The sequence below is a fragment of the Euleptes europaea genome, chromosome 5, assembly GCF_029931775.1.
Source record: "Euleptes europaea isolate rEulEur1 chromosome 5, rEulEur1.hap1, whole genome shotgun sequence".
Lineage (NCBI taxonomy): Eukaryota > Metazoa > Chordata > Lepidosauria > Squamata > Sphaerodactylidae > Euleptes > Euleptes europaea.
In genome coordinates this window covers 4,818,479-4,843,264 of record NC_079316.1, presented here as the reverse complement: position 1 = coordinate 4,843,264, position 24,786 = coordinate 4,818,479, and the positions used below count along the sequence as shown (strand labels likewise).

Genomic DNA, 24,786 nt, shown 5'->3' with positions numbered 1-24,786 from the left:
CATCTACAGCCTATAGCTGGGTTTGCTTTTAGAAAATTATGTGTTCCCTAAGGGCAATCATGCATTGTCTATGGGCAATCATGCAGTCCCTATGGGCAATTGCTGCACTTAGTTTTTGGGATTTTCTGTTGGCAAGCATAGTTTCCCTGTTTCTCTATGGGCAATCATGCATTCCCTATGGGCAATTGCTGCGCTTAATTTTTGGGATTTTCTATTGGCAAGCATAGCTTCCCTGTTTCTCTATGGGCAATCACTGTCCTTAGTTTCTCTATGGGCAATCACTGTCCGTAGTCAGACATATAGGTTGGACTTTAAAAGAGCAAATTTTAACAAACTTAACCTTATGCTAGGTAGAATCCCATGGTCAGAAATACTTAAGGAGAAGGGAGTTCAAGAATGGTGGGCGTTTCTTAAAAATGAAATACTGAAGGAGCAATCCCAAACCATTCCTACGAGAAAGAAAAATGGGAGGAGCCTAAAGAGGCCAGGGTGGCTCCATAAACAGCTTTTTAAAGAGAAATAAAAAATACTCATTTAGGAAGTGGAAGGAGGGCCTTATAACCAAAGAGGAATATAAGCAAATAACTAGTGCTTGTAGGGAGAGTGTTAGGAAAGCTAAAGCTCAGTATGAACTTAGGTTAGTGAGAGATGCTAAACGCAACAAAAAAGGGTTATTTTCCTATGTACAGAGTAGGCGTAAGAACAAGGACAAGATAAGCCCATTGTGTGGACCGGAAAGTGAAATTGTAACAGGAGATGAAGAGAGGGCAGATCTCCTCAATTCCTACTTTTCCTCAGTCTTTTCTCGTGAGGGAAGTGGTGCTCAACATGGCATAAACAGAACATGTGATGAGGGAAGGGATTTGCAGCCTAAAATTGGCATTGGAGTAGTGCACAAACACCTGGTTTCTTTAAATGAAACAAAATCCTCTGGGCCAGATGAATTGCATCCAAGGATACTCAAAGAACTTGCAGATGTAATTTTGGAACCTCACTATTTTTGAAAAGTCTTGGTGAACAGGTGAGGTGCCAGAAGATTGGAGGCGGGCAAATGTTGTCCCCATCTTCAAGAAGGGGAAAAAGGAGGATCCGGGTAACTACCAACCTATCAGCTTGACTTCTATACCAGGAAAAGTGTTTGAACAAATCATCAAACAGTCAGTCCATGAACATTTAGAAAGGATGGATCTGATCACTAAGAGCCAGCATGGGTTTCTCAAGAATAAGTCATGTCAGACTAATCTTATCTCCTTTTTTGAGATCAGGGGAACGCTGTAGACATAGCTTATCTAGATTTCAGTAAGGCTTTTGATAAGGTTCCACATAGTATTCTAGTTGACAAAATGGGAAAATGTGGGTTAGATCCTATTATTGTTAGGTGGATCTGCAACTGGTTGACAGATCATACCCAAAGAGTGCTAGTTAATGGTTCCTCATCCACTTGGAGAGACGTGACTAGTGGAGTTCCTCAGGGATCTGTGCTGGGCCCTGTGTTTAAAACATCTTTATAAATGATTGGATGAAGGAATAGAGGGGATGCTTATTAAATTTGCAGATGATACTAAATTGGGAGGGGTAGCAAATATGGTAGAAGACAGAGCCAAGATGCAGGATGATCTTGACAGGCTGGAGAAGTGGGCTAGAACTAATAAAATGCACTTCAGCCAAGACAAATGTAAAGTTCTGCATTTAGGTAGGAAAAATCAAATGCATAATTATAGGATGGGGTAGACTTGTCTGAGCAGTAGTGTGTGTGTGTGAAAAGGATCTTGGGGTCTTAGTAGACCGAACACTGAACATGAGTCAGCAGTGTGATGCGGTAGCAAAAAAGGCAAATGCAGTCTTGGGCTGCATCAACAGAAGTATAGTGTCCAGATCACGCGAAGTGATGGTATCACTTTACTCTGCTCTGGTTAGACCTCACCTAGAGTACTGTGTTCAGTTTTGGGCACCACAATTTAAGAAAGATGTAGACAAGCTGGAACGTGTCCAGAGGAGGGCAACAAAGATGGTGAGGGGTCTGGAGACCAAGTCCTATGAGGAAAGGTTGAAGGAGCTGGGTATGTTTAGCCTGAAGAGGAGAAGACTGAGAGGGGATATGATAACCATGCTCGAGTACTTGAGGGGCTGTCATGTTGAGGATAGTGCCGAGTTGTTTTCTGTTGCTCAAAAAGGTCGGACCAGAACCAACGGGTTGAAATTAAATCAAAAGAGTTTCCGTCTAGACATTAGGAAGAATTTTCTAACAGAGCGGTTCCTCAGTGGAACAGGCTTCCTTGGGAGATGGTAAGCGCTCCTTCCCTGGAGGTTTTTAAGAAGAGGCTAAATGGCCATCTGTCAGCAATGCTGATTCTGTGACAGGCAGATGATGAGAGGGAGGGCATCTTGGCCATCTTCTGGTCACTAGGGGTGTGGAGGGGGGAGGTAGTTGTGAATTTCCTGCATTGTGCAGGGGGTTGGACTTGATGACCCTGGTGGCCCCTTCCAACTCTATGATTCTATTCTAGTTTTCTATTGGCAAGCATAGTTTCCCTGTTTCTCTATGGGCAATCATGTATTGCCTATGGGCAATCACCGTCCTTAGTTTTTGGGATTTTCTATAGGCAAATGCAGTTTTCCTGTTTCTCTATGGGCAATCATGCATTCCCTATGGGCAATCATGCATTGTCTATGGGCAGCTGCTGTCCTTAGGTTTTGCGATTCTCTCTTGGCAAGCATAGTTTCCCTGTTTCTCTATGGGCAATCGTGCATTCCCTATGGGCAATCGCTGTCCTTTGTTTTAGTATGTCCTCCGAACCACATCAGTCTCCAGGAAGCGATCCAGCTGGCATTTTGATTTGAGAACTAGGAACATGTTACAGGAACGCAGATTTCCAGTGCAATCCTAAAACCACTTTCCTGGGAGTCAGCCCCATCTAGGCCCGAGGAGGGATCCGAGGAGACCTGCTCCGGATCGCTTGGCGTGATTTTGCTTGACTTTGCGTTTATTTTCTTTTTCCCATCTCAGCCCTGCCGTTGTCTTGAGATGACTGAACACCCAGGGGATCCCCCAGAAGCGCCACCCTGCCTGGAGTTACTCCCGAGCAATCCCACTCAGCTGCACGGGGCGCGCTGAGCGGCAGCCTGGCCGGAATCCGCTCCGACCACCCGGCTCTGGCCGCCCACCCTCAATGGAAAGAGCAGGAGGCCCTTCCTTCCTTCCTTCCTTCCTTCCTTCCTCTGCAGCACCGAAGGGGTTAAGCCGACCGGGCTGTTTGCTAGAGCGGCCGAGCGAGGGGGCGGAAGCGGAAAGGCTCCTTGGGGGAGGAGGGAGGCTCGGCCACCGAGTTGCGAAGGAGGACGGGGAGGGCTTCAGAGATGCTGCATGAGTAGGCGAAAGCCCTGCAGCGGGATCCTGGGACTACGGTCTACTCACGAGTAAGTCCCTGGAGGGGAGTGGGATGAGCTTCCCCATCTCTGCTGCTCTCACGAGTCTTCTCAAGGGGGGAGATTCGTTGTAAATCGTTTACAAATGTCCTGTCTCTGCTACCGAAAAAATCCCTCCCTACAAAAATATGGAGCCCTGACCTGGATGGCCCCCGACCTTGGTTGGGAGACCCGCCCAGGAAGCCCCAGGGTCTCTGTGCATGTGCAGAGGCAGGCGATGGCAGACCGCCTCTGCTAGTCTCTTGCCCTGGAAACCCTGCTGCTGGGTCGCCACAAGCAGGCTGTGGCTTAAGGGCACTTTTCCCACAAACAGAAAATTGGGGGAGCCAATAATCCCCTGGTCTCTGAGTGGCCCTTCCTAAGGCAAACTGACAGAGAGAGGAGCAGCCGACCGACTCCAGGCCTCCTTGCAGAACTCTTCTGCTCCAGACCCTTTCCGGTTTGTGGCTTGAGTTATCATTAGTATTAGACCTCTTTAATAAACTGTATGTAACTCTGTCTGGGTCCTCATGCTTCATACCTAGAAAGTAGCACTCCTGAATTAGGCCCACACCAGAGTGGTGGCAGCTATTGAAGATCCCCATTCCTCTCTCTTACCTGACAGCAGAGAACAACAATCATAATAAAATAATATATTTCTAAAATTCATAAGTAATCAATAAAATGCATAAAACCATTCAATACAGTTAACAAGATGGTACTCATATAATTACAGGGCCGTCGGAGGCACGGCCATGCAGCCAAATCCTCATATCAGAAGCCCCGAGGAGGAGAGGGAAGGGAGGCCAGTAATGACGACAGCCTGTAGTTGCCCTCAATTGTACGCCTGGTGGAATAGCTCTGCTTTACAAGCCCTGCAGAACTTCTGAAGGTCCTGCAGGGCCCTGATGTTACTCGTAAGAGCATTCCATCAGGCTGGGGCCAGGGCCAAAAATGCCCTGGCCCTTGTTGAGGCCAACCACACACTTCTAGAGAAAGAACCAATACTTTTTCCCGCTCATTGATGTTGGGTGGAGTGACTTCTCGTTCATGTGTAGGGTTGCCAGGTCCCTGTCTGCCACCAGTGGGAGGGTTTTGGAGTGTAGCCTGAGGAGGGCGGGGTTTGGGGAGGGGAGGGACTTCAATGCCATAGAATCCAATGGCCAAAGAGGCCATTTTCTCCAGGTGAATTGATCTCTAATGGCTGGAGATCAGTTGTAATAGCAGGAGATCTCCAGCTAGTACCTGGAGGTTGGTAATCCTATTTAATGTGTATATTCCTACTGGTTTCATTAACCCGCAACTGGTGCTTCAGTTCCCATATTTACTGAGATATTTCTGTTTTCTAGCGTAAAATTTTTATATTTTGCTTATTCAGTTGAGGTTTTTGGAAGTGGCAGACCTGGCTTATTTCTTATTTACTGTATTTCTAGCGGTAGAATTCTTTGTAGACAGTTCAACATTTGTGTGTGTCATGTCAATGGTAATGCCTTTACAATGGTTTATCTGAGTCATTCTTCCTCATGGCATCTTCGGTCCTCCCCAGGGCAATCTACTGAGTTTTTATATAACTATTGTTCCACTTGTACAACATTTTCTGTATTCAGTATTGACTTTGCAGAATGTGATTGGTTTGGGGCATTTTTTGGGACAGTACTGTTTGAATAAAATATATATTCGATAAGGAATAAAGTAAAATGAACTAATAACAACTGATCTCCAAGAATGGCCCTTGGAGATCAGTTCTCATCAGTGTGGGACCTACCACAGCATGGTGCAGTGGTTAAGAGTGGTGGAAGCTACCCTGGAGGACTGGGTTTGATTCCTCTCTCCTCTACGTGAAGCTTGCTGGGTGACCTCTCTCAGGCCCACCTGCCTGTTGTGTGGAGAGGAAGGGATAGCAATTGTAAGTCCAAAATATTGTCGAAGGCTTTCACGGTCAGAGTTCATTGGTTCTTGTGGGTTATCCGGGCTGTGTAACCGTGGTCTTGGTATTTTCTTTTCTGACATTTCGTCAGCAGCTGTGCCAGGCATCTTCAGAGGAGTAACAGTGAAGGACAGTGTCTCTCAGTGTCAAGTGTGTAGGAAGAGTAATACATAGTCAGAAAGGGGTTGGGTTGAGCTGAATCATTGTCCTGCAAAAAGTATCAAAGGTAATGTGCTAATCATTGTCCTGTAAGTATCAAGATAATGTGCTAATGAGGGTGTGGTATGTTAATATGGAACCATTGTATCCTGAAGTGATCTGTTAATGTGTGAATAGCCATGCAGATTAGCTTTGGATTTCACACGATTCACAAAGTTACTTGGACAAATCATTAGAAATTGTGTTCTATACTACTGTGTATATCTTGTTGTAAGTTGGATCCTACACTGTAATTTTGCATTGTTTACTGTGTTGTGTTAACATTTATGCTTTGCTTCTGCTCTGTTTTTTTATATTTCTGGTTGGGTCTACAACCCAAACCCTAATTACTGGTTTATTGAACATCCCACTCTGTTGATTGTATAGACTCAGTTGGTGTAATCCACCTGGACTCCCAGGAAGCAAGGCAGATTAGACATAAGGAAAAATTTAAAATGTATGCTTTATTTGTTAGCTGATTCACTGGGTCAAGAGGGTAGGTGATGTAAGTGTACTTTCTTTTGGTCTCTTTCTGCCTTTTTGATATATTTTCCTCTCTTTCTTCATAGCCACGAGAGTAAGGGCATCTTTCCACAGAGGCTACCCAAGAGAAGGGGAAGGAGATGGAACAGCAAGACCCAGAAGGACCTCGAATTGACAAGAGGTCAAAGGAAGGTCCCCATCCCGTCCAAGTGGAGAGTGGTGCTGAGTTTTGGGAAAGAACTGTGCCAGAGATCCTGCCTGAGGAAACGAGGATAGCAGATGTCCAGAGTCGACGTTTCCGGCAGTTCCTTTACCATGAGGCCGATGGGCCCCGAGAGGTTTGCATCCAACTTCATGGACTTTGCAAGCACTGGCTGAAGCCGGAGAGGCACTCCAAGAAGCAGATGCTGGACCTGGTGATCCTGGAGCAGTTCCTGACCATCCTGCCCCAGGGAATGCAGTGCTGGGTCAGAGAATGTGGGCCAGAGACCAGTTCCCAGGCGGTGGCCCTGGCTGAAGGTTTCCTCCTGAGTCAGGCAGAGGAGAAGAGGCAGGCAGAGCAGGTGAAGGGGCTTCCTTCACTCCCTTCAAGGAACGACTTTATCCTAAGGCTTCTCTGCCAGATATTAATACCTCTAGAGAATTGACTCGGCTGCGAAAACCATCAACCTTGATTCTGGCCCCTGTGCTTGAAGCAGCTCTGTTGGTCGATGCAGGGGTGAAGATTCTGGGAGAGGGGCAGGATCCATCTCCTCAGCTCCGTTCCATGCTTTCCTTACCTGTCTCCCTTGCTGTTCTTTCAGATGCCGGAATCATCCTTGAAGTTGGAAGCAAAGTTTTCTGAGACAGAAGGAGGTCTGTCGGAAGAAGGGCAGCAGGCTGAGGTCCAAGAGCATGCCCCAGATGCCCTCTCTCATGATAAGGGTACTTTGTGGCTGGATGGGATTGGGGAGCATAGTGAAGTTGTTGGGTAGAGAAAGGAAAAACGTCTGCACCCAATGCAGAGTGAGCTTGTGGGACTGTGTCACAGGATGTAGTGATGGTCACTCACTTGAAGGGGTATTAGACAGATTCATGTCACGTTGATGTCGCATCCAGCTGAAAACCTGGACACAGGTGCCGTGGGAATCCGTTTATTTTACTGTAGAGTTTTCAGATGTGCTGAAGTCATGTCTGGGTTTTTGGACTGTCATAGACACGTTGTGCAACCTCATTTCTGATCCCTCTTTTCCCCCCACCAGTGCCAACTCATCGGGAGAATGGCCTTAAGTATGACCCAGCAGGATCACTGACATGTTTTTGAGCTCCAGATTTCACAGGGCAAATTTCAAGACTCAAAGAAGTCTGAATAGTGTCAGCAGCATTTAAGAGCATCCCAAGGCTCATAGGTCTCTGTTGCTTCTCTTCCACTTCTCCCACCATTTACTAAAAAAAACCATTGTGAATTTTCTTGAGTATACATAATACATGCCCTGACCTGGATCTCCCCAGGCTAGCCTGATCTCGTCACATCTCAGAAGCTAAGCAGGGATGGCCCCGGTTAGTGTTTCAATGGGCAACTTCCAAGGAACATCACATCAAGGGTGGGACATAGAGGCAGGCAACGGCAGACCACCTCTGAATGTCTCTTGCCATGAAAAACTGTATGGGGTCGCCAAACGTCAGCTGTGAGTTGATGGCACACACACAAACACACACTCACACACAAAGAGTACATCCACCCTGGAATTGGGTGTGTGTGAAGCAGGATTCTGACAAGTAAATGAAAGGTAAGTCTAGGCTAACATGCTTCCTTCCTCCATTGTCTCCCTCGCAGGCAGTGGAGAGATGCTATTAAGCCGTCAACTTTGCAGAGTTGTGAAAGCTGCTGCTTCACCTCTGGTCCAGGTAGGGGAGATGAGCGGGGGACACCTGAGTCCCCCTTCCTTTCTCGGGGGGAGGGGAAGAGGGTTGCTCCTGCAGTTGCTGCTAGGGTGTTCGAGTGAAAGAGGCCCTGAACACCACTCCATTTACCCATGCCAGGCTTTCCATCCTGCACCCTCCCAGAATGCCCCCTTCCAGAGTGCCGTCTCTGCCTGGTTTGATCTCTGATGAGGGCATCTGCTTTTCCTTTCAGTCTCCGGTTTCCTTTGAGGAGGTGGCCGTGCATTTCACAGAGGCAGAGTGGGCCCTGCTGGATCCAGGCCAAAGAGCTCTTTACCAGGAAGTCATGCAGGAGAACTATGGGAGCGTGGCCTCTCTGGGTAAGGCTCTTTTGTAGGTGCTGTATGTGCAAATGGCTGCCATCGGGATGACACCAATCCAAATGAAGTACCACTATGTTAAAAAAGGAACCTTAATCAAAACAAAAACCTAGGTAGCCATAATTAGAGTGCCATATATGTGTAATGTTTGGCTGCAAATATAAAGAAGTCCAACAGAGTTATATGTGGAATACAAATATTGATATGGTCACAGAACAATTTTGCAAGTTGAACAAAGAACAGGATAAAAGACGGTCTTCTACAACCTATCTCAGGAAAACTCTGGAAGGGACCACCTCCTAATTGCTCAGTTGCCAACCATTACAACACAGTTGTTCTCCAGATGGAATTACAGTCATCCCCTCCGACTGTGATCTGGAATGCATCTGTCCCTCTTACACTGGATTGTGGGCTTTAATCTTTAATGTAATCTGGATAACCCGGTTCAATTCCCCACTCTTCCACCTGAAGCCTACTGGGTGACCTTGGGCCAGTCACAGTTCTCTCAGAACTCTCTCAGCCCACGCGGAAGCAGACAATGGCAAACCATGTGATACCTACCTCCCAAGGTGCCTGTTGTGGGGAAGAGAAAGGAATGTGATTTGTCAGCCGCTTTGAGACTTGAGGTTAGAAAAAAGCAGGGTGTAAAAACCTTCTCAAAGTACTTAAAGTTGAGCTGAAAATTATAACATAATACTGATATTACTTATTATACAATGTACACCAAATTCAAAACACTCGACCTTAAATATACAGGCTGATCAAGAATATATAAAAATAGCTGCTAATTTTCCAACGTAGTTGATGATAAAAAATCAGTGTAAATGACCAATAAACAACCCAAACGTGTTTCGGCCTATGTGGCCTTCTTCAGTGTTTATATATACATTTACATATTTTAGAAACACATCCAGAAATAGGCATCCTGTAAAGTGATGACCTGAATGGGGGGGGGGGAGGGAGGAGAGAAGAAAAGAGAAAATCACACATCACTCATCAATATATCTTCATTAGACAAAATTACAATTAAAAACCTCTTCTTCTCGTCTATTTAATCATCAAGAGCAGAGAATCAAAAGAGTTGCATGACAAGTCAAATGTGACCAGTGAGGGAACTATTATTTTCCACTTTTTTCTTTAAGGTACATGTGGGAAGTATGGGGCATTTTTTTACAATGTGGGGTGGGCCTGGCTGGGGAAGAAGTTTGACCAGCAGCTCAGTTGGGAGAGGAAGAAGGTCTGATGAAGGAAATGCACACCCATTAATGAGCAGTGGAAAAGAGCAAGAGTCCACTAGCACCTTAAAGACAAACAAAATTTCTAGCAGGGTCTGAGCTTTCGTGAGATGGTTATCTAAATAAGAGAGGTGTGGCTCACGAAATCTCGTACCCTGCCAGAAATTGTGTTAGTCTCTAAGGTGCTACAGGACTCTTGCTCTTTTCTACTGCTATTGACAGACTAACATGGCTAGCTATTGTGATCTATCTCCATTAATGAGCAGTGCCTGATGGGTGGCTTGGCTTCTTGCATAGGTGCTGACTGGACCTCTTCCTTTCTTCCAGGATCACATGTAGAGGAGCCGCTTGGGGGATTCCAGGGATTTTGTTTGGAAGAAGTCAAGAATGAAGACTCCAAAGGAAACTATGGAGAAGGACCACAGAGGCAGGAGGGAAGCCACACAGACAAGAGGAGGGATAAGCCGATTCCGTCTCAAGTAGGGGGCTTCCATGAAATCCCAGTCCACGAAGAAAGGTCAACCAAAACAAGAAGGAACGAAGGCCTCTGTGCTAACCAGAGAATCTGCTCCAGGGAAAATGAAAATGTAGCTTTTGGAAAGATCTTCAGTGTTGTTTCTAAGAGGCAAATTCCCTCAGGAGACAAACCATATGCCTGCGTGGAGTGTGGAAATACCTTCAGTCGGAAACCAGCCCTTACTTCACATCAAAGAATTCACTCAGGTGAGGAGCTGTATAAATCATTAAACTGCAAACGAAGCTCTCGTAGGTTATCCGTGCTGTGTAACCGTGGTCTTGGTATTTTCTTTCCTGACGTTTTGCCAGCAGCTGTGGCCGGCATCTTCAGAGACACTTCCTTCAGTGTTACTCCTCTGAAGATGCCGGCCACAGCTGCTGGCGAAACGTCAGGAAAGAAAATACCAAGACCACGGTTACACAGCCCAGATAACCTACGAGAACCAATGAACTCTGACCGTGAAAGCCTTCAACAATATTGCAAACGAAGCCTTTCTGGTGCAGCAGGGTTTTGTGTCCCTTTCAAGTGTCTGTTAATATACACTTCAACGTACATCAGGAAAAAGCCAGTGCGATGTTTTGAGCATGGATAAAACTTCAAGGGAAGGTTAGACTTGCTTGAGTGGGGGCTAATGGGATCTCTCTTTTTATTCCAGCAGGGGATGATCAGTGGAATGGGGGCCATGAGAAACCGCATCAGGTACTGCCAGATAAAGTCCAGAATGAAGATAAGAAAGGAAACATCAAGAATCAAGGCAGACCTAAGAGGCAGAAAGGGAGTCATGTGGTGGAGAAGAGGGACAAAGCCATTCCTGGCCAAGGGCAGGATTTCCGCAAACTAATCCACATGGTAGAGAAAGCATATAAGTGCTTGGAGTGTGGAATGAACTTCTCAGATGAAACCCAGTGTGATATCGATTTGCAAATGCACGGAGGAAAGAAGACTCATCAACGCTTGGAGTGTGGAAAGAGCTTCCTTTGCAGAGAAGAGCTCTTTAAACATCAAAGAACACATGCAGGAGAGAAACATTCTACCTGCTCAGCCTGTGGCAAGAGCTTCTCACAGAAATCAGACCTTTTTCTACACCAAACAATTCATTCAGGAGAGAAGCCGTTGATCTGCTCGGAGAGTGGAAAGATGTTCTCTAATGGAAGAAACAGTAATGCACTTTCCCCAAAACATAGTCTAATGAGGGCACATGAATGCTTTCAGTGTGGAAAGTACTTCAGATACAGATCACAGTTCCTTGTACATCAACAAATACATGCAAGGGAGAACTCTTTTCAGTGCTCACAGTGTGGAAAGAGATTCAGTCGCAGTGGCCATCTTCAACAGCACCTAAGAACCCACACAGGGGAGAAGCCTTTTGAATGCTCAGAGTGTGGAAAGAGATTCAGTTGCAGAGGCAATCTTCAACTGCATCAAAGAACTCACACCGGGGCGAAGCCATTTGAATGCTCAGAGTGTGGAAAGAGATTCAGTCACAGTGGCAGTCTTCAAGAGCATCTAAGAACCCACACAGGGGAGAAGCCATTCGAATGCTCAGAGTGTGGAAAGGCATTCAGTCGCAGTGGCCATCTTCAACAGCACCTAAGAACCCACACAGGGGAGAAGCCTTTTGAATGCTCAGAGTGTGGAAAGAGATTCAGTCACAGTGGCAGTCTTCAAGAGCATCTAAGAACCCACACAGGGGAGAACCCATTTGAATGCTCAGTGTGTGGAAAGAGATTCAGTCGCAGTGGCCATCTTCAACAGCACCTAAGAACCCACACAGGGGAGAAGCCTTTTGAATGCTCAGAGTGTGGAAAGAGATTCAGTCACAGTGGCAGTCTTCAGGACCATGTAAGAACCCACACAGGGGAGAAGCCTTTTGAATGTTCAGAGTGTGGAAAGAGATTCAGTCTCAGTGGCAGTCTTCAAAAGCACCAAAGAACTCACACAGCAGAGAAGCCTTTTGAATGCTCAGAGTGTGGAAAGAGATTTAGTTGCAGTAGCCATCTTCAAGAGCATGTAAGAACCCACACAGGGGAGAAGCCTTTTGAGTGTTCAGAGTGTGGAAAGAGATTCAGTCACAGTGGCAATCTTCAAAAGCACCTAAGAACTCACACTGGGGAGAAGCCATTTGAATGCTCAGAGTGTGGAAAGAGATTCAGTCACAGTGGCAGTCTTCAAGAGCACCTAAGAACCCACACAGGGGAGAAGCCGTTTGAATGCTCAGAGTGTGGAAAGAGATTCCGTCACAATGGCAATCTTCAACAGCACCAAAGAACCCACACAGGGGAGAAGCCATTTGAATGCTCAGAGTGTGGAAAGAGATTCAGTCACAGTCACCATCTTCAACGGCACCAAAGAACCCACACGGGAGAACCCATTTGAATGGTCAGAGTGAGGAAAGAGATTTAATCAGAGTGGCAATCTTCAACAGCACCTAAGAACCCACACAATGGAGCCATCTTTTGAAAACACTCCGTGTGTGGAAAGAAATTCAGTCAGAGCGGTAATTTTCACAAAGACAACCTCAGACTATAGAAGGGTCTGAAGCCATGTAATCTCTTGTAAAGGGATTCCTCTGTAGACAAACCTAACCATGTGTGGAGGGAAATAGTGTAAATGCTGGGACTATGGAAAAAGCTTATGCCATGTTTGAAGCCTCTAATAGATCCCAAGGGTAGAAAGGAAGGATAGGCTCTGAGGGTGGAAGGAAATTTAAGACCAACTTATATATCATAACAACATAAGAAAAGACATTCTGGCGAACCAGGTGCCTCCAGGAAGCCCACAAAGAAGACAACTGCAGCAGCATTATCCTGCTTGTGTTCCACAGCACCTAATATAATAGGCATGCCCCTCTGATGCTGGAGAAGATAGGTTTGCATCGTAACCAGTATCCATTTTTACTAGTTTCTATTAATAGCCCTATCCTCCATGAACATGTCCACTCCCTCATGAAGCCAGCTGGGTGACCTTGGGCTAGTCACATTTCTCTTAAGAGCTCTCTCTCATCCCCACCTACCTCACAGGGTGTCTGTTGTGGGGAGGGGAACAAAAATGAGTGTAAGCCAGTTTGATTTTGCCTTAAGTGGTAGAGAAAGTTGGCATATGAAAGCCAACTCGTCTTCTCTTAAAGCCTTCCAAGTTGGCAGTTATAATCACATCTTGGGGCAGGGAGTTTCACAATTTAACAATGTGTTTTGTGAAGAAATACTTCCTGTTATCTGTTTAAAATCTCTCACCATCCAGCTTCAGCAGATGACCCCACATTCTAGTATTATGAGACAGGGAGAAAAGCTTCTCCCTGTCCATGCTCTCCATACCATTCATAATTTTATAGACGTATCATGTCTGTCCTTAACGGCCTTCTTTCCCTGTTAAACAGCCGTAAGCATTTTAACCACTCTTCATAGGGCAGTTGCTCTAGCCCCCTGATCATTTTGGTTGCTTTTTTTTGCTGGGGATTGAACCTGGGATCTTCTCCACCTCTAAATCTCCCTAAGCTTTTTGGTCAGGGGATCAGTAGAATGTCCCCAGTACTAAATTACCTTTGGGTCCTGGAATCATCACCCAAAAGGATTCTATGGACGAGTGTTTTTTATATGGTCCCTAGTTAAATAGACACTATGCCTTCCTTGATATCCCCGTCATTTCTATAGAGTTTGTATCCAGGGACGACCGTATTCCACTGGTTCTTTCCCTTCCACCAGGTCTGTGTTTATCTTTAAAACCATGCACTCGAACTCCCCCATTTTCGCTTTGAGGCTTCTAGCATTAGCATAGAAACACCTCTACACTGTCTTTCTCTTTCGACTTGGCTTGCATTTCCCCTTGGGCATCATTAAGTGGCTATCTTGCTTTACTTTACCATCTTCTTTCATGACTACCTTATTCCTGTGTGGACAATCAGAAGCAATTTTCCCTTTGTCCATTTACTAGTCTGCCCAAACCGGATGCTTCTCAGCTCCTGTTGGCTTTCTCCTTCAGCATTGAGGAATCCAAGCAGAGGAGAAACTTCATAAATGTTGAGCATGTGGCAAGAGTTTGAGGAAGAGATCTGATCTTCACATTCCTCAGAGAATCCTCATAAGTTGGTTCTGATGAGGATGTTCAAACGCCCAGGTGCTGGAGGCTCAGAAAGTAGTTATGCAAAGAAGGGCCTTTTTAGTAGTTGCCCTCCTCTGTGAAACTTGCTATTTTAGGTATCTGCCAACTGAACTCTTTCTGACATCAGCAAAACTGGCAAAAACATTTCTATTTTCCGGGGAGAAGCTGGGGTCACCTGCTGAAGCTGGAGGGTGACAAATTCAAAACCAATAAAAGGATGCATTTTTTCACACATCACATAGTTAAATTGTGTAACTCCTTGCCCCAGAATGTGGTGATGGCTGCCAACTTGGGAGGATTTAAGAGGGGAGTGGACATGTTCATGGAGGAGAGGGGGTATTCTTGACTACTAGTAAAAATGGATAGGGGGTATTCTTGACTACTAGTAAAAATGGATACTAGTCATGATGCATACCTGTTCTCTCCAGGATCAGAGGAGCATGCCTATTATATTAGGTGCTTTGGAACACAGGTAGGGTAATGCTGCTGCAGTTGTCTTGTTTGTGGGCTTCCTAGAGGCATTTGGTTGGCCACTGTGTGAACAGACTGCTGGACTTGATGGGCCTAGGTCTGATCCAGCATGGCCTTATGTTCAAATCCTATGATGAAATAGACAAGTTGAGGGTAGCAGATATCTACAGCCTCTTTGCTACAGGAATAAACCTAGTGTAAACAGCCAGAATCCTTAATTTAAAACCATTTTTATCTGACAAGGATGTCTATGTGTAGGTCTCTGAGATGATTAATCACCTCCAGGGATAACACATAAAAATTGTTAGGTACAGGAGCGGTAAAATACGAGATACAGATAGAGCGTAAATATTATGATTGTAAGATTACTATTATTAGTATAATAAGGCTGTTAGTAATGAGCAGTATATTTTTCATCTTAGATGAACTCGTAATGAAATTAAATGTTTTAATTACACCCTGGTAAAGTATGTGAGGTTATATTTTAGCGCACTGTTAGTGGTTATGTTTTTATTATGGTAGGTAGTAAATATGTTATTGAATGCATTGTATGTTTATTGTGTAGTATGTAGTAAGAAAAATTTAAAAACGTATGAATAAAAGAGACCATAATCTGAAATCCAGCTTGCTTTAAGCTTTATGTATTCTATGAGTGTTGAAAAATAATTCTAAGATTATTGAGGAATAATTCTAATTATAATTCTGTAAATCCCAGCTGCTTGATATTGTGTGGGTTTTTTGTTTTTTTGCTGCAACCACCACCCTGTGTCAGAATTGCCAAGGTACCCGCAGGCTCAAAAAAGGTTGGGGGGCCTGCCATAATCAGAGAGAAAAAACCTCTGAATACCCCGTGCCAGGAGGCATCATCTGAGGAAGGCCTCGGCTCCTGCGTCCTGTTTATGAAACAGGATGCTGGACCAAACAGACCGCTGGTCAGATCCAGCAGGGCTTTTCTTAACATTGGTATGCTCTAGTTCCAAATGGGGGTTTTGTTCTGGGGAAAATTTGCCCCAGAATACGTTTGCCTTCAGTGTAGCTGAACGAGATTTGATATTAAGAGACTTACCACTGCATGTGGCTCAACAACTGCATTGGCCACCACAACATCCGCTTCTTCAGCCTCTTTATGGTCTTCCTGAGCAGTTACGACACGGCCATGATGGCTTCTGCCTTGCCTACCTGGTGCTCAACCCCCAACCGTCCTTCAGCGTGGAGAAGATTTGCATGTATCCTTCATCCAAAATACCCAGCAGCAGCACTCCCCCCTTTTTTCCAGCTGTGTGTGTTTGAATTAGGTTTGACAACCTCCAGGTACTGATTGGAGATTTCCCACTATTATAACTGATCTCCAGCCGATAGAGATCAGGATACAGACAAACAGCTCTGCGATCCTGTCACCCCGAGGCAGGGCAAATGCTGTTGTGTCTAAGTAACGCATTCAGACATACCTGCACCTCACAGGTAAACATGCTTGCAAGAGCTAGTAATTAGCAGAAGCTGCTCCTCAGTAGCCCTTCTCCCCCCCCCCTTCGCTGTATAACCAGCCTGCTCTTCCTTGTCAGCTAAAACAAACAGCTTCTCTCCAGGCCGCTTCCCCCTCCCCTCTCTGTTGAAAGGAGCTGGCCAAAACAGATAACAGCTACATTCCAATGGCCAGAAGACCTTTGTTTCCTAGGAAACGCTCAGAGTTAGAAAGGTCCTATTCATTCAGTGTTGCGAAGTGAAATACAATGCGTAGAAGCTGACAAGTTAGGATGGGATGGGCTGAGAGAAAGTCTCCTGATCTTTGAAATGCATAGAGTGTATAAAATGCTTTGTTGTAAGCCCGCCTCCTGGTGAGACGGGGTCCAGCCCCTGCCGTGGCTGTACACTTGCGCCTCATCCAGCTTGATCCTTATTGATATCAATAAATCCGCTGTTAGTTCAACTCAACCCCCGTTCCTAATTGTCTGATTGAACTGAATGGTAATTAGGAGAACACATCAATGCAAGAGGTTTTATAGACATTTGACATTCCAATACAACAATGATACATTTTCTTAACATGCGATGTTAGCTTGTCAATGCAATGACATTAGTTTTTTCAGCGCGTGCGTGAGCCTTGCTACATTAATGAATGGAGCCTGTTTCCTTGAGAAAGCTCACAGTGACCTTTTGCAGAGCGAAGCAAAAGTTACTGAAGGGGAGGGGGGAAACGCCGGAGCATTCCTTCTCAGACCTTGGAATGTGTGTGCATGCGTGCTAACTTGTTACTGACTTGAAGTGTATGCAAGAGAAAGGAAAGGGGGGCCACTGGGAAGCGGCTTCTGTGATTTTGCTTGTAAGCAGCTTTTGCCAGCTAATGGCTTTTGCGGATCAGTGGCTTATGCGTGTAGCTTGCATGTATGTCTGAATGTGATGCAGGTATGATTACTCAGGCGCAACATTCCTCACTTTTTCTTTTACCTTTGGATGCTTCCAAAGGGAGAGAGGTGCATGGAAAGTCAGGGTTCCAGTAGGCTGGTGAGTTCCTTAGGAAAGGAACGAAGTATCATTACCCTCCCAGGGGCCCCATGAGGGCGGATGTCAACAGGCATTGCAACTAAGTGTGAGCTGTCAATGACAGACCTTATCAATTGCACAAAACATGGAATTCAATCAAGGAAACAAAATAATGCTTGCTAATGCACAACCAATAAAACCACATCACTTTCTTCCAACTTCCCCCACCAAATGTATTATTTTACCACTCCTAGTTTAATACACTTTTCCAGGTTTAAACTGGGACACTCGATATCTTTCTGATCTCAGAGGCAACATATTTAGTACTGCCTCCCCATTGTTATCTACCTTCAGACAACAATTTGTAAACTTGAACTTTTTCCACACACACACCTTCACATGCAAGCAGATAATCCAAAGCCAGACGGTTTTGTTAAATAGCAGCTCTCATTTGTGTTTGCTGATGAGCTAATAAATCAAAGGCAGCTTTGGTTTGATTAGAAATCACCTTTAGGATAGACTGGCGTCATTGTACAGTTAAACATAATAATCGATGATGCTCATGGCTAGCCACTTGTGATAGTAGCCTGGAAGTACACAGAGTTCCAGGGCTAGTGCTCAGACATCTGAGTCCCCCCCCCCCCACACACACACACACAGCAATCAGATACATTCAGCGTAAGAGCAACTTGTTCTCCCAAGTCAACGAAAAAAGATTCTTGGCAGAGGCTGAGAGCTGGGCTGAAGATTGCAACTTTTTGGTACATTGGGGGGGAGCTGATGGGCTTGCTGGCGGGGGCTGGAGCAGCTTTGAGATGGAGTTTCTGCTGCCACAGCCAAGGCTGGGTGTATACTGTGCACAATGGCTTTTTGGACTTTTTGGCAACTTTTGCCTGGGAAAGCAGACCCAAGGTCTGGATTGAAGATTTACATAGGCAAAAGAATAAAATGCATGTGATATTCTGGTGTTCTGAATTCTGGTGTTGAATGGATGTGTCATGCATTTATACCTGGTAGCACCCACATAACCACAGCAGTGTTAACAATAACTATTCACTATAAGAAAATCACAAGGGTTAGATAGAATTATAAACCATAGAACACTTAAGGCACTTAGAAAGTTTATTGTGATCCTGAGAGTGGTGTATGTCCCTAATTACCATTCAGTCCAATCAGACAATTAGGAAAGGAGGTTGATGTGAACTAACAGCGGATTTATTGAATCAATAAGGATCAAGCTGGGTGAGGCACAAGTCTACAGCCAGCAAAGGCAGGACCCCGTCTCACGAGGAGGTGTGGTTACAGAAAACATTATATAGACTTTTCAAATTCCAAACATCATGAGACACTCTCTCAGACCATCCCATCCTAGTTTGTCAGTGTGTATGCATTGTATTTTACTTTGCATCATGGAATGAATAGGACTCTTCTCCTAATTCTGAGCGTTTCCCAGGAAATCAAGGTCTTCCAGCCTCTGGAATGTGTGTGTGTTATCTTTCTGGGCAGGTAATTTCAGCTGAGAGGGGAGGGGGAAGCGGGCTATAAAGAAGGAGTGTGGGGGGGATTAGAAGCAGTTTACAAGTGATTGATTAAGTGGTCGGGGGCTGCCCCTTCAGAAGTCTTGATCTCGGTATGGCTCTTCAAGAGCAGGCATGTTGAAAGCTGGGGCACCGCCAGAGGGTTGATAAGCTCCATGGGCTCCCGCAGGGGGCTGGTAAGCTCCATGGGCAATGCGTCCTCAAGGGATGCGGGGCCAGTTGTTGCTTTGGGGAAGGGAGGGGCTGGGTTGGCGAGGCTCATAGCTTCGGGTGGGTGGGTGCCAGTTTGCAGGCTGCGGCCATCTGGTGGAGGGATCTGCCCTGTGCTGCCAGTTTGCGGGTGGTTCTGCCCGGTTATGTGGGCAAGGCTGGTTTTGTGAGCACTCTCTCTGCCAATGCCACAACAGTCACACTGCTCACGTCCCAAGTTGGAGCCTGCCCTCCCTCTCCCTCGACTCTCGTTGCCCCGGCCTCTGGGGCCTGTGGGAATTGAGAGAGTGAAGACAAAGACTCGGTGTCAAGGAAAACAGACCTCTGGTCTCAGAGCTGCGTTTTATTTATAGCAAGTAGTAAATAACAGTTGCTTGTAACTTGCAACTGTTGTGAGTAACCATGGTAGCGGCATAGATAGCAAACTAGGTCAGCCGAGCATATATGGTGCAGGAACTAGAAGCCTTTGTCTATTGTTCTACCCCCCCCTCTACGGAGGAGGGGCAGCCTCAGTGACGTGGCCTGCCAGCCATCACCTGACTGCCCCACCAAGGCCGTGCATGGTATAGCGGCAGTTTGCCAACTCGCTAAACACGGCCTAGTGGTCATAGCGGTGGTCTGCCAGCGTCGCCAGAGGGCCACAACCCTACACTTCCCCCTTTTTCGTTTTAAGCTGATGATATGCATAATACATAACACGGCATTGAACATGCTCCTTAGAGAAAGCACACATATTGTAAAGACCAGGAAGACATTGGGCAAAGCACCCCAATGCAATAAAACCAGCAATGATTCCAAGTAACGCTAAAAAAGTTGCTCGCAGCCACCCAAAGTCAGGTAGCCAGCTGGTCAACCAATCAAAAAGACCAGGAGCTCCGGAAGTACTAACATTGTTAGTGAGCATATGACGCAATTTCTCCAGCTCGTCCTCAATGGTTTTGTTGAGGTCATGTAATGTGACTTTGCAACCTGCCTGACCAACAATTTTACAAAACCCACCTTGACGAGCCAGGAGAAAATCTAAGGCAAAGCGATGCTGTAAGGTGATTTGATGCAATTCAGAAATCTCTTGCTGTAACTCGTGAATTAAGCGGCCTGTAGCATTAACAGTCATTTCTAACCTACAAGTGAGGCCTAAGATGGAACGGCGGTTCTCCTGGGCAATGATCCCTGGGTAGCTCCCCAGAGTCAAAATCCCAGTAAGACCAGCCCCTATGGCGCGACCCCAGTCGCTTCCCCCACTGAGTTGGGCGTCCACAATAACCTCATCTGAACACCCGGGGCCAAGGGGGCCGCTGCGGCACGCCTCACTTTGTGAGTGGCTAAAGGTGTCCCAGAAGCATCCAGGACTTGGACTGGCAAGGTAAGATACCCAAGAGCTGCACACTGATATTTCCCAGGATGACAGTTGGTAGCCCACCCTGACCCCCAAAAGAACCAAAGGTTGGGGTCTCGGATGAGCCAATTGCCACAAATGCTACCGGATGTGAGCAGGGAAGCATTTGGGGAAAACATCGGTAAACGGTGATACAACTGTTGTGTGGTAGTGTTCATGAGATGGAGAGTGGGTTGGAAAGAAGAGTTAAAGGTACCCCAAAGGTAAAAACGGTCAGAACAAGCAGTATAATTGGCTGCATTAATTCCCCACATCTGATCAGCAGCAGTCTTATAAGTCCAGTGGGAAAACAGAGGATTGCTAGCATAACATCAGAAGCACAACCCAGGTAGGTAGCGATGAAAGCGAAACCTTTGGAAAGGAGTACTGTTCCAGTGAGGGTCAGTGGTGGAGGCAAACAGCATGGAGTGGTTCAAATGTTGTAGTTCAGACAGAACCAGTTCAGGAGAGTTAAAGGGAGTAGGCAAAAAGGACATAGCAGAGGCAGAGAGAGGAGGCTCATAAATCAGAGAAACATTCTTGCCATGAAAAGCAAACATGTAAGAAGCATGACGAACCCATAAGTTCGGAGTAGAGGACTCATGCTTGACCCCCTGCACCCCAGAGCTCAGGAGGCAAAAACACAAGACGATCATAACTGAGTTCACAGTCAGCTGAGCAAAAACAGCAGCCAGAAAGTTCTCTGGGGTCATAGGCAGGTGCTGCTTAGCCAACTCCTGTTGGGCTTGCTCAGACAAGCCTTTGAGGGCCCCCCAAGTTACTGGAGGGCTCGATCTGCGACGACCACGACGCCTCTCGGCCATAGGCTCAGGGTCCGCCAACTGAAGGCGGAAGTGAGGAATCAGGTTGGCCGGAGGACTCGGGTCTGGAGGACTCAGGTTGGGGAGATCCTGCTGCCACGCCATGAAGATCAGGGCGAACACACCGTGCAGGCACCCACAACGGTCCAGTAGATGTTTGGACTGCAGCGTAGCCCCGGCCCCACGTGATGAGAGGCACCGGCCCGTGCCAGCGGGGGTCGGGGAGGCGGCGGTAGCGCACCAGGGGCTGTGGCAGCGGCTTGTCGGCCTGGAAATGCCGCTGAGTCCTAGTAACAAATTTTAAGTTAAAAGAGAGAAGGTTAAGATGGTTGAGGGTAAAGAGAGCCTGAGCTAGTAGGCCCTCTCTGTCCAAGAGGGAGAGGCCAACTCCCCCTTGTTTTTTCAATTTTTCAAGCATTCTTTTGAGAGTGCCATTGGCACGTTCCACGATGGCTTGGCCCGTGGAATTATATGGGATGCCAAAGGTATGGCGCACTTGCCACCGATCACAAAAGGCAGCAAAGGCGGAGGAACAATAGGCAGGGCCATTGTCCTGTTTGCAGAGCAGAGGGAACACCCATAACCGAAAAGGCACGAATTAAATGGGTGCAAACGTGCTTAGCCTTCTCACCCTTTTGGGGAGTGGCAAATAGGTAACCAGAATAGGTGTCAACAACCACATGGAGAAATTTCCAGGGAGCAAATGAAGAAAACTGAGTAACATCCATTTGCCACAATTGATTGGCTCCAAAACCTCGAGGGTTGACACCAGTGGAAGGAAAGGAAGCCTGTCCAGAGCACTGAGGACATTGCCGAATGATGGCAGAGGCTTCTGCAAGGGGCAAGTGAAATTGTTTCGCCAAGGCATTGGCGTTTTGGTGATGCATGGCATGGCTCTCAATGGGGGAGAGAGCTGCATAGGAAACAAGGGAGTCAGCCCGGGCATTTCCTTCAGAGATGATGCCAGGAAAGGGCTGACGACTGCGAATATGAGCAACAAACAGCAATCCAGTGCGCTTTGCCAATTGATTGCGCAAAGCAATGAACAGACTCAGGAGATTGTCATCACAGGAAGGAGACACGTAGCTTCCTTCCACCTGAGAAATGACATTACACACATACAAACTATCAGAGATGAGATTGACTGCATCATGGGGAAAAAGATCAATGTGACAAACATGAAACAAATTTTCAGAAGTATTTGAAAAAGTAAAAAAAAAGGACTAAGCAAAAGAAAAAAATGTTGAGATTTTTTTATAATTTCCATTAATTTTAGTATAGAACTGCAAAACGCAAAAATAAAATGGGCCCATACAAAGGGACCCTAAAAGGACAAAAAGTGTAAGAACTGCAGTTGACTTAAGCACAGAAAGTTATTTCCAAGGAACAATAGAACCTTTTAAACAACTAATTCTTTGGTCAGGAGATGCTACTGAAGGTCTTTGCCGTAGCAACGGGAGGGGAGTACAGCGAGCTGGCTGGCATAGAATTGTTGCAACTTTAAGAATGTGAACGTGTTTGTGTGCTGTTTAGGCACACTGAGTGAAGTGTGTAGCAGAGAAACAGAGAGCTGGAGAGAAAAAGAGGGGGAAAGGTTTATGGCATGCAGATCCAGAGGCCAAAGTGCCCTGGCTGTCACACCCACAAAGACAGCATAAACATTCAAATATATACATTTTAATGGCTGGTGGGAAACTTCTGCAGTTAGTTGCTTCGATGCAGATGTAGTCCAATTAAACATAGTTACCACTGTAGAATCATTCACATTATTTATACAATCCATTTCTTTCACTGACTTTGTTATTAAGATTTCATCTTACCACGTGTACCATGAGCTGCAGTCTCATGTTCCCACCTTCCTTTGAAGAACTACATTGTAAATTATTAGTATCTCTACACTATGTGTACATATTATAACCTTCATAACTTCCACCAGAATATGGACATGGGGGTGTCTCCCGGAATGGCCTGGAGAATCTCCCGGAATGGCCTGGAGATTCTCCCGGAATGGCCTGGAGATGTGATTTTTGAGCATCTGGTGCATGCTATTGCCGTTGCAGACACTTATGGATATTTTGGGAGTGTGAGGTGACCTAATAAGTCCACAAAAATGGACTTATAGACAATGTGACTGTTGAGTTTTAAAGGCAAAATATTTTTGATCCTGAGGCTGTAAGGTCAATGATAGCCATATTACGAGGGATCATGTTCGGGTTGGGAAAGCCACACTGTAAGGCACCCATAGGTTTGATAATTTTATTGATGGCGCGCAAATCATGCTTTGAACGCCATGTGCCAGATTTCATTTCGATGACAAACACTGGAGTATTATAGGGACTAGTGGAAGGAACCAAATGACCCTGCAACTAGGCGTTGCAAAGCTTCCAATTTTTCACCAGGCAGTAGCCATTGGTCGATCCACACATAGTCTGTAGAAAGCCATGATAAGGCAAGGGCACGAGGCTTAGTCATTAGTGACTAAAGTAGCCTCCTATTGAGACAAAAGGTCTCGCCCCCAAAGATTGACTTTAAGTGGGACGACAATTGGAGTCACGTACCCCACCTGCTGGTCAGTTGTGGTAGTGACAAGGAGAGGCCGAGCACTTTGTTGTGCCGGCGTGGAACCCCCCACCCCCCAGACAGCAGCTGACCGTTCTAGAGGCCAGGAGGGGTCCCAATCCTGAGGGGTGATCACAGAAACATTAGCTCCAGTATCAAGAAGACCTCTTAATTTTTTACCTAGTACCTTATACTCACGAATTGGCTTCTGGTGCCAGATGTTCTCGGTGACCAAGGCAATCTGTAAGGAATCAGAAGAAAAATCCCCCTTGTCCACTCCCGAGGGCGGGAGCGGCACAAGGTGTGCACAGGAAGCACCTTCCTTTAAATTCAAAGGAAGAGCGCTCCAACACTGCAAAACAACAAATACAATTGTCCTGGACCACAACCTTGTCTGGTGGTACATTGATTCCCTGTTGCTGGGCTGCACAGGTAGGTAAGGCCAGGTATGTGCCAGGAGGAGCCTCAGCACGCATGGAAACAAGGGCAACCTCACCAGGGAGGGTTTGTTGAAGTGCTTGTGCAACATAGAGTTAGGAGTGTTAGCACCACTCCCTCGGTAGGCTCCCCCACCGGGGGCTCGGCACTTATTCCTAAAGTGATTGGGCTTTTGGCAGTGAAAACAGTGAGATGGCATTTTTAAGCCGATTTACAAAACTTGCATATGACTCATTGGGACTTTGTTTCAAGGCAGAGAAAGATTTACGCAGGTGGATCTCCCTCCCACTCTTCGGAAAGATCCAGGTCCCCATTACAGCGGGCTGCCTGGACTGCCAACGCCACTTTTGATCGAGGCGGTGGACAAGCGGGAGAAGGAGATAAGGGAGCCAAAGACGAGGCTGCAGGGAGGAGAGCCGGATAGGGGGGCGGTGTCACCTCCATAGCAGGTTTCAAGAGCATGTTGTCCGCTGGCGTCCCAGCGCAGACAGCTCTATAAACCTTTTGCCAGGCAAGAATATATTGCACTGGTGCATGGGGCTCACCCTTCAATTCCCTTCCTATCTGCTCCCAGTCCCCTGGTTTGAGAGTGCCTTCCTGGGGATACCAGGGACACTGACAATCAATCTCCCGTAGGAGATCCTTAAGGTCTGCTGTCGACACTGAGTCCCCGTTATGTCTCACCAATTGATAAAGTTCTTCAGCATGCTTTACCTGCTCTGAAGATAATGTTTCACCCATACTTACCAATGGGGGCCGAAGCCGAGGGGGCCGATGAGCCGTGGGA

At 46.3% G+C, this 24,786-nt stretch overlaps 1 protein-coding gene across 1 annotated transcript; it reads left to right on the top strand.

The window, feature by feature from the left end:
- The first annotated feature begins 6,407 nt into the window (after positions 1 to 6,407).
- LOC130477840 (zinc finger protein 394-like) lies at positions 6,408 to 13,390 on the top strand. The gene is made up of 4 exons (XM_056849917.1): positions 6,408 to 6,576; positions 8,130 to 8,256; positions 10,664 to 10,707; positions 13,385 to 13,390. Exons 1-4 carry the CDS (start codon positions 6,418 to 6,420, stop codon positions 13,388 to 13,390), a joined length of 336 nt encoding a protein of 111 aa, XP_056705895.1. The 5' UTR covers positions 6,408 to 6,417.
- The last annotated feature ends 11,396 nt before the right edge of the window (positions 13,391 to 24,786 follow it).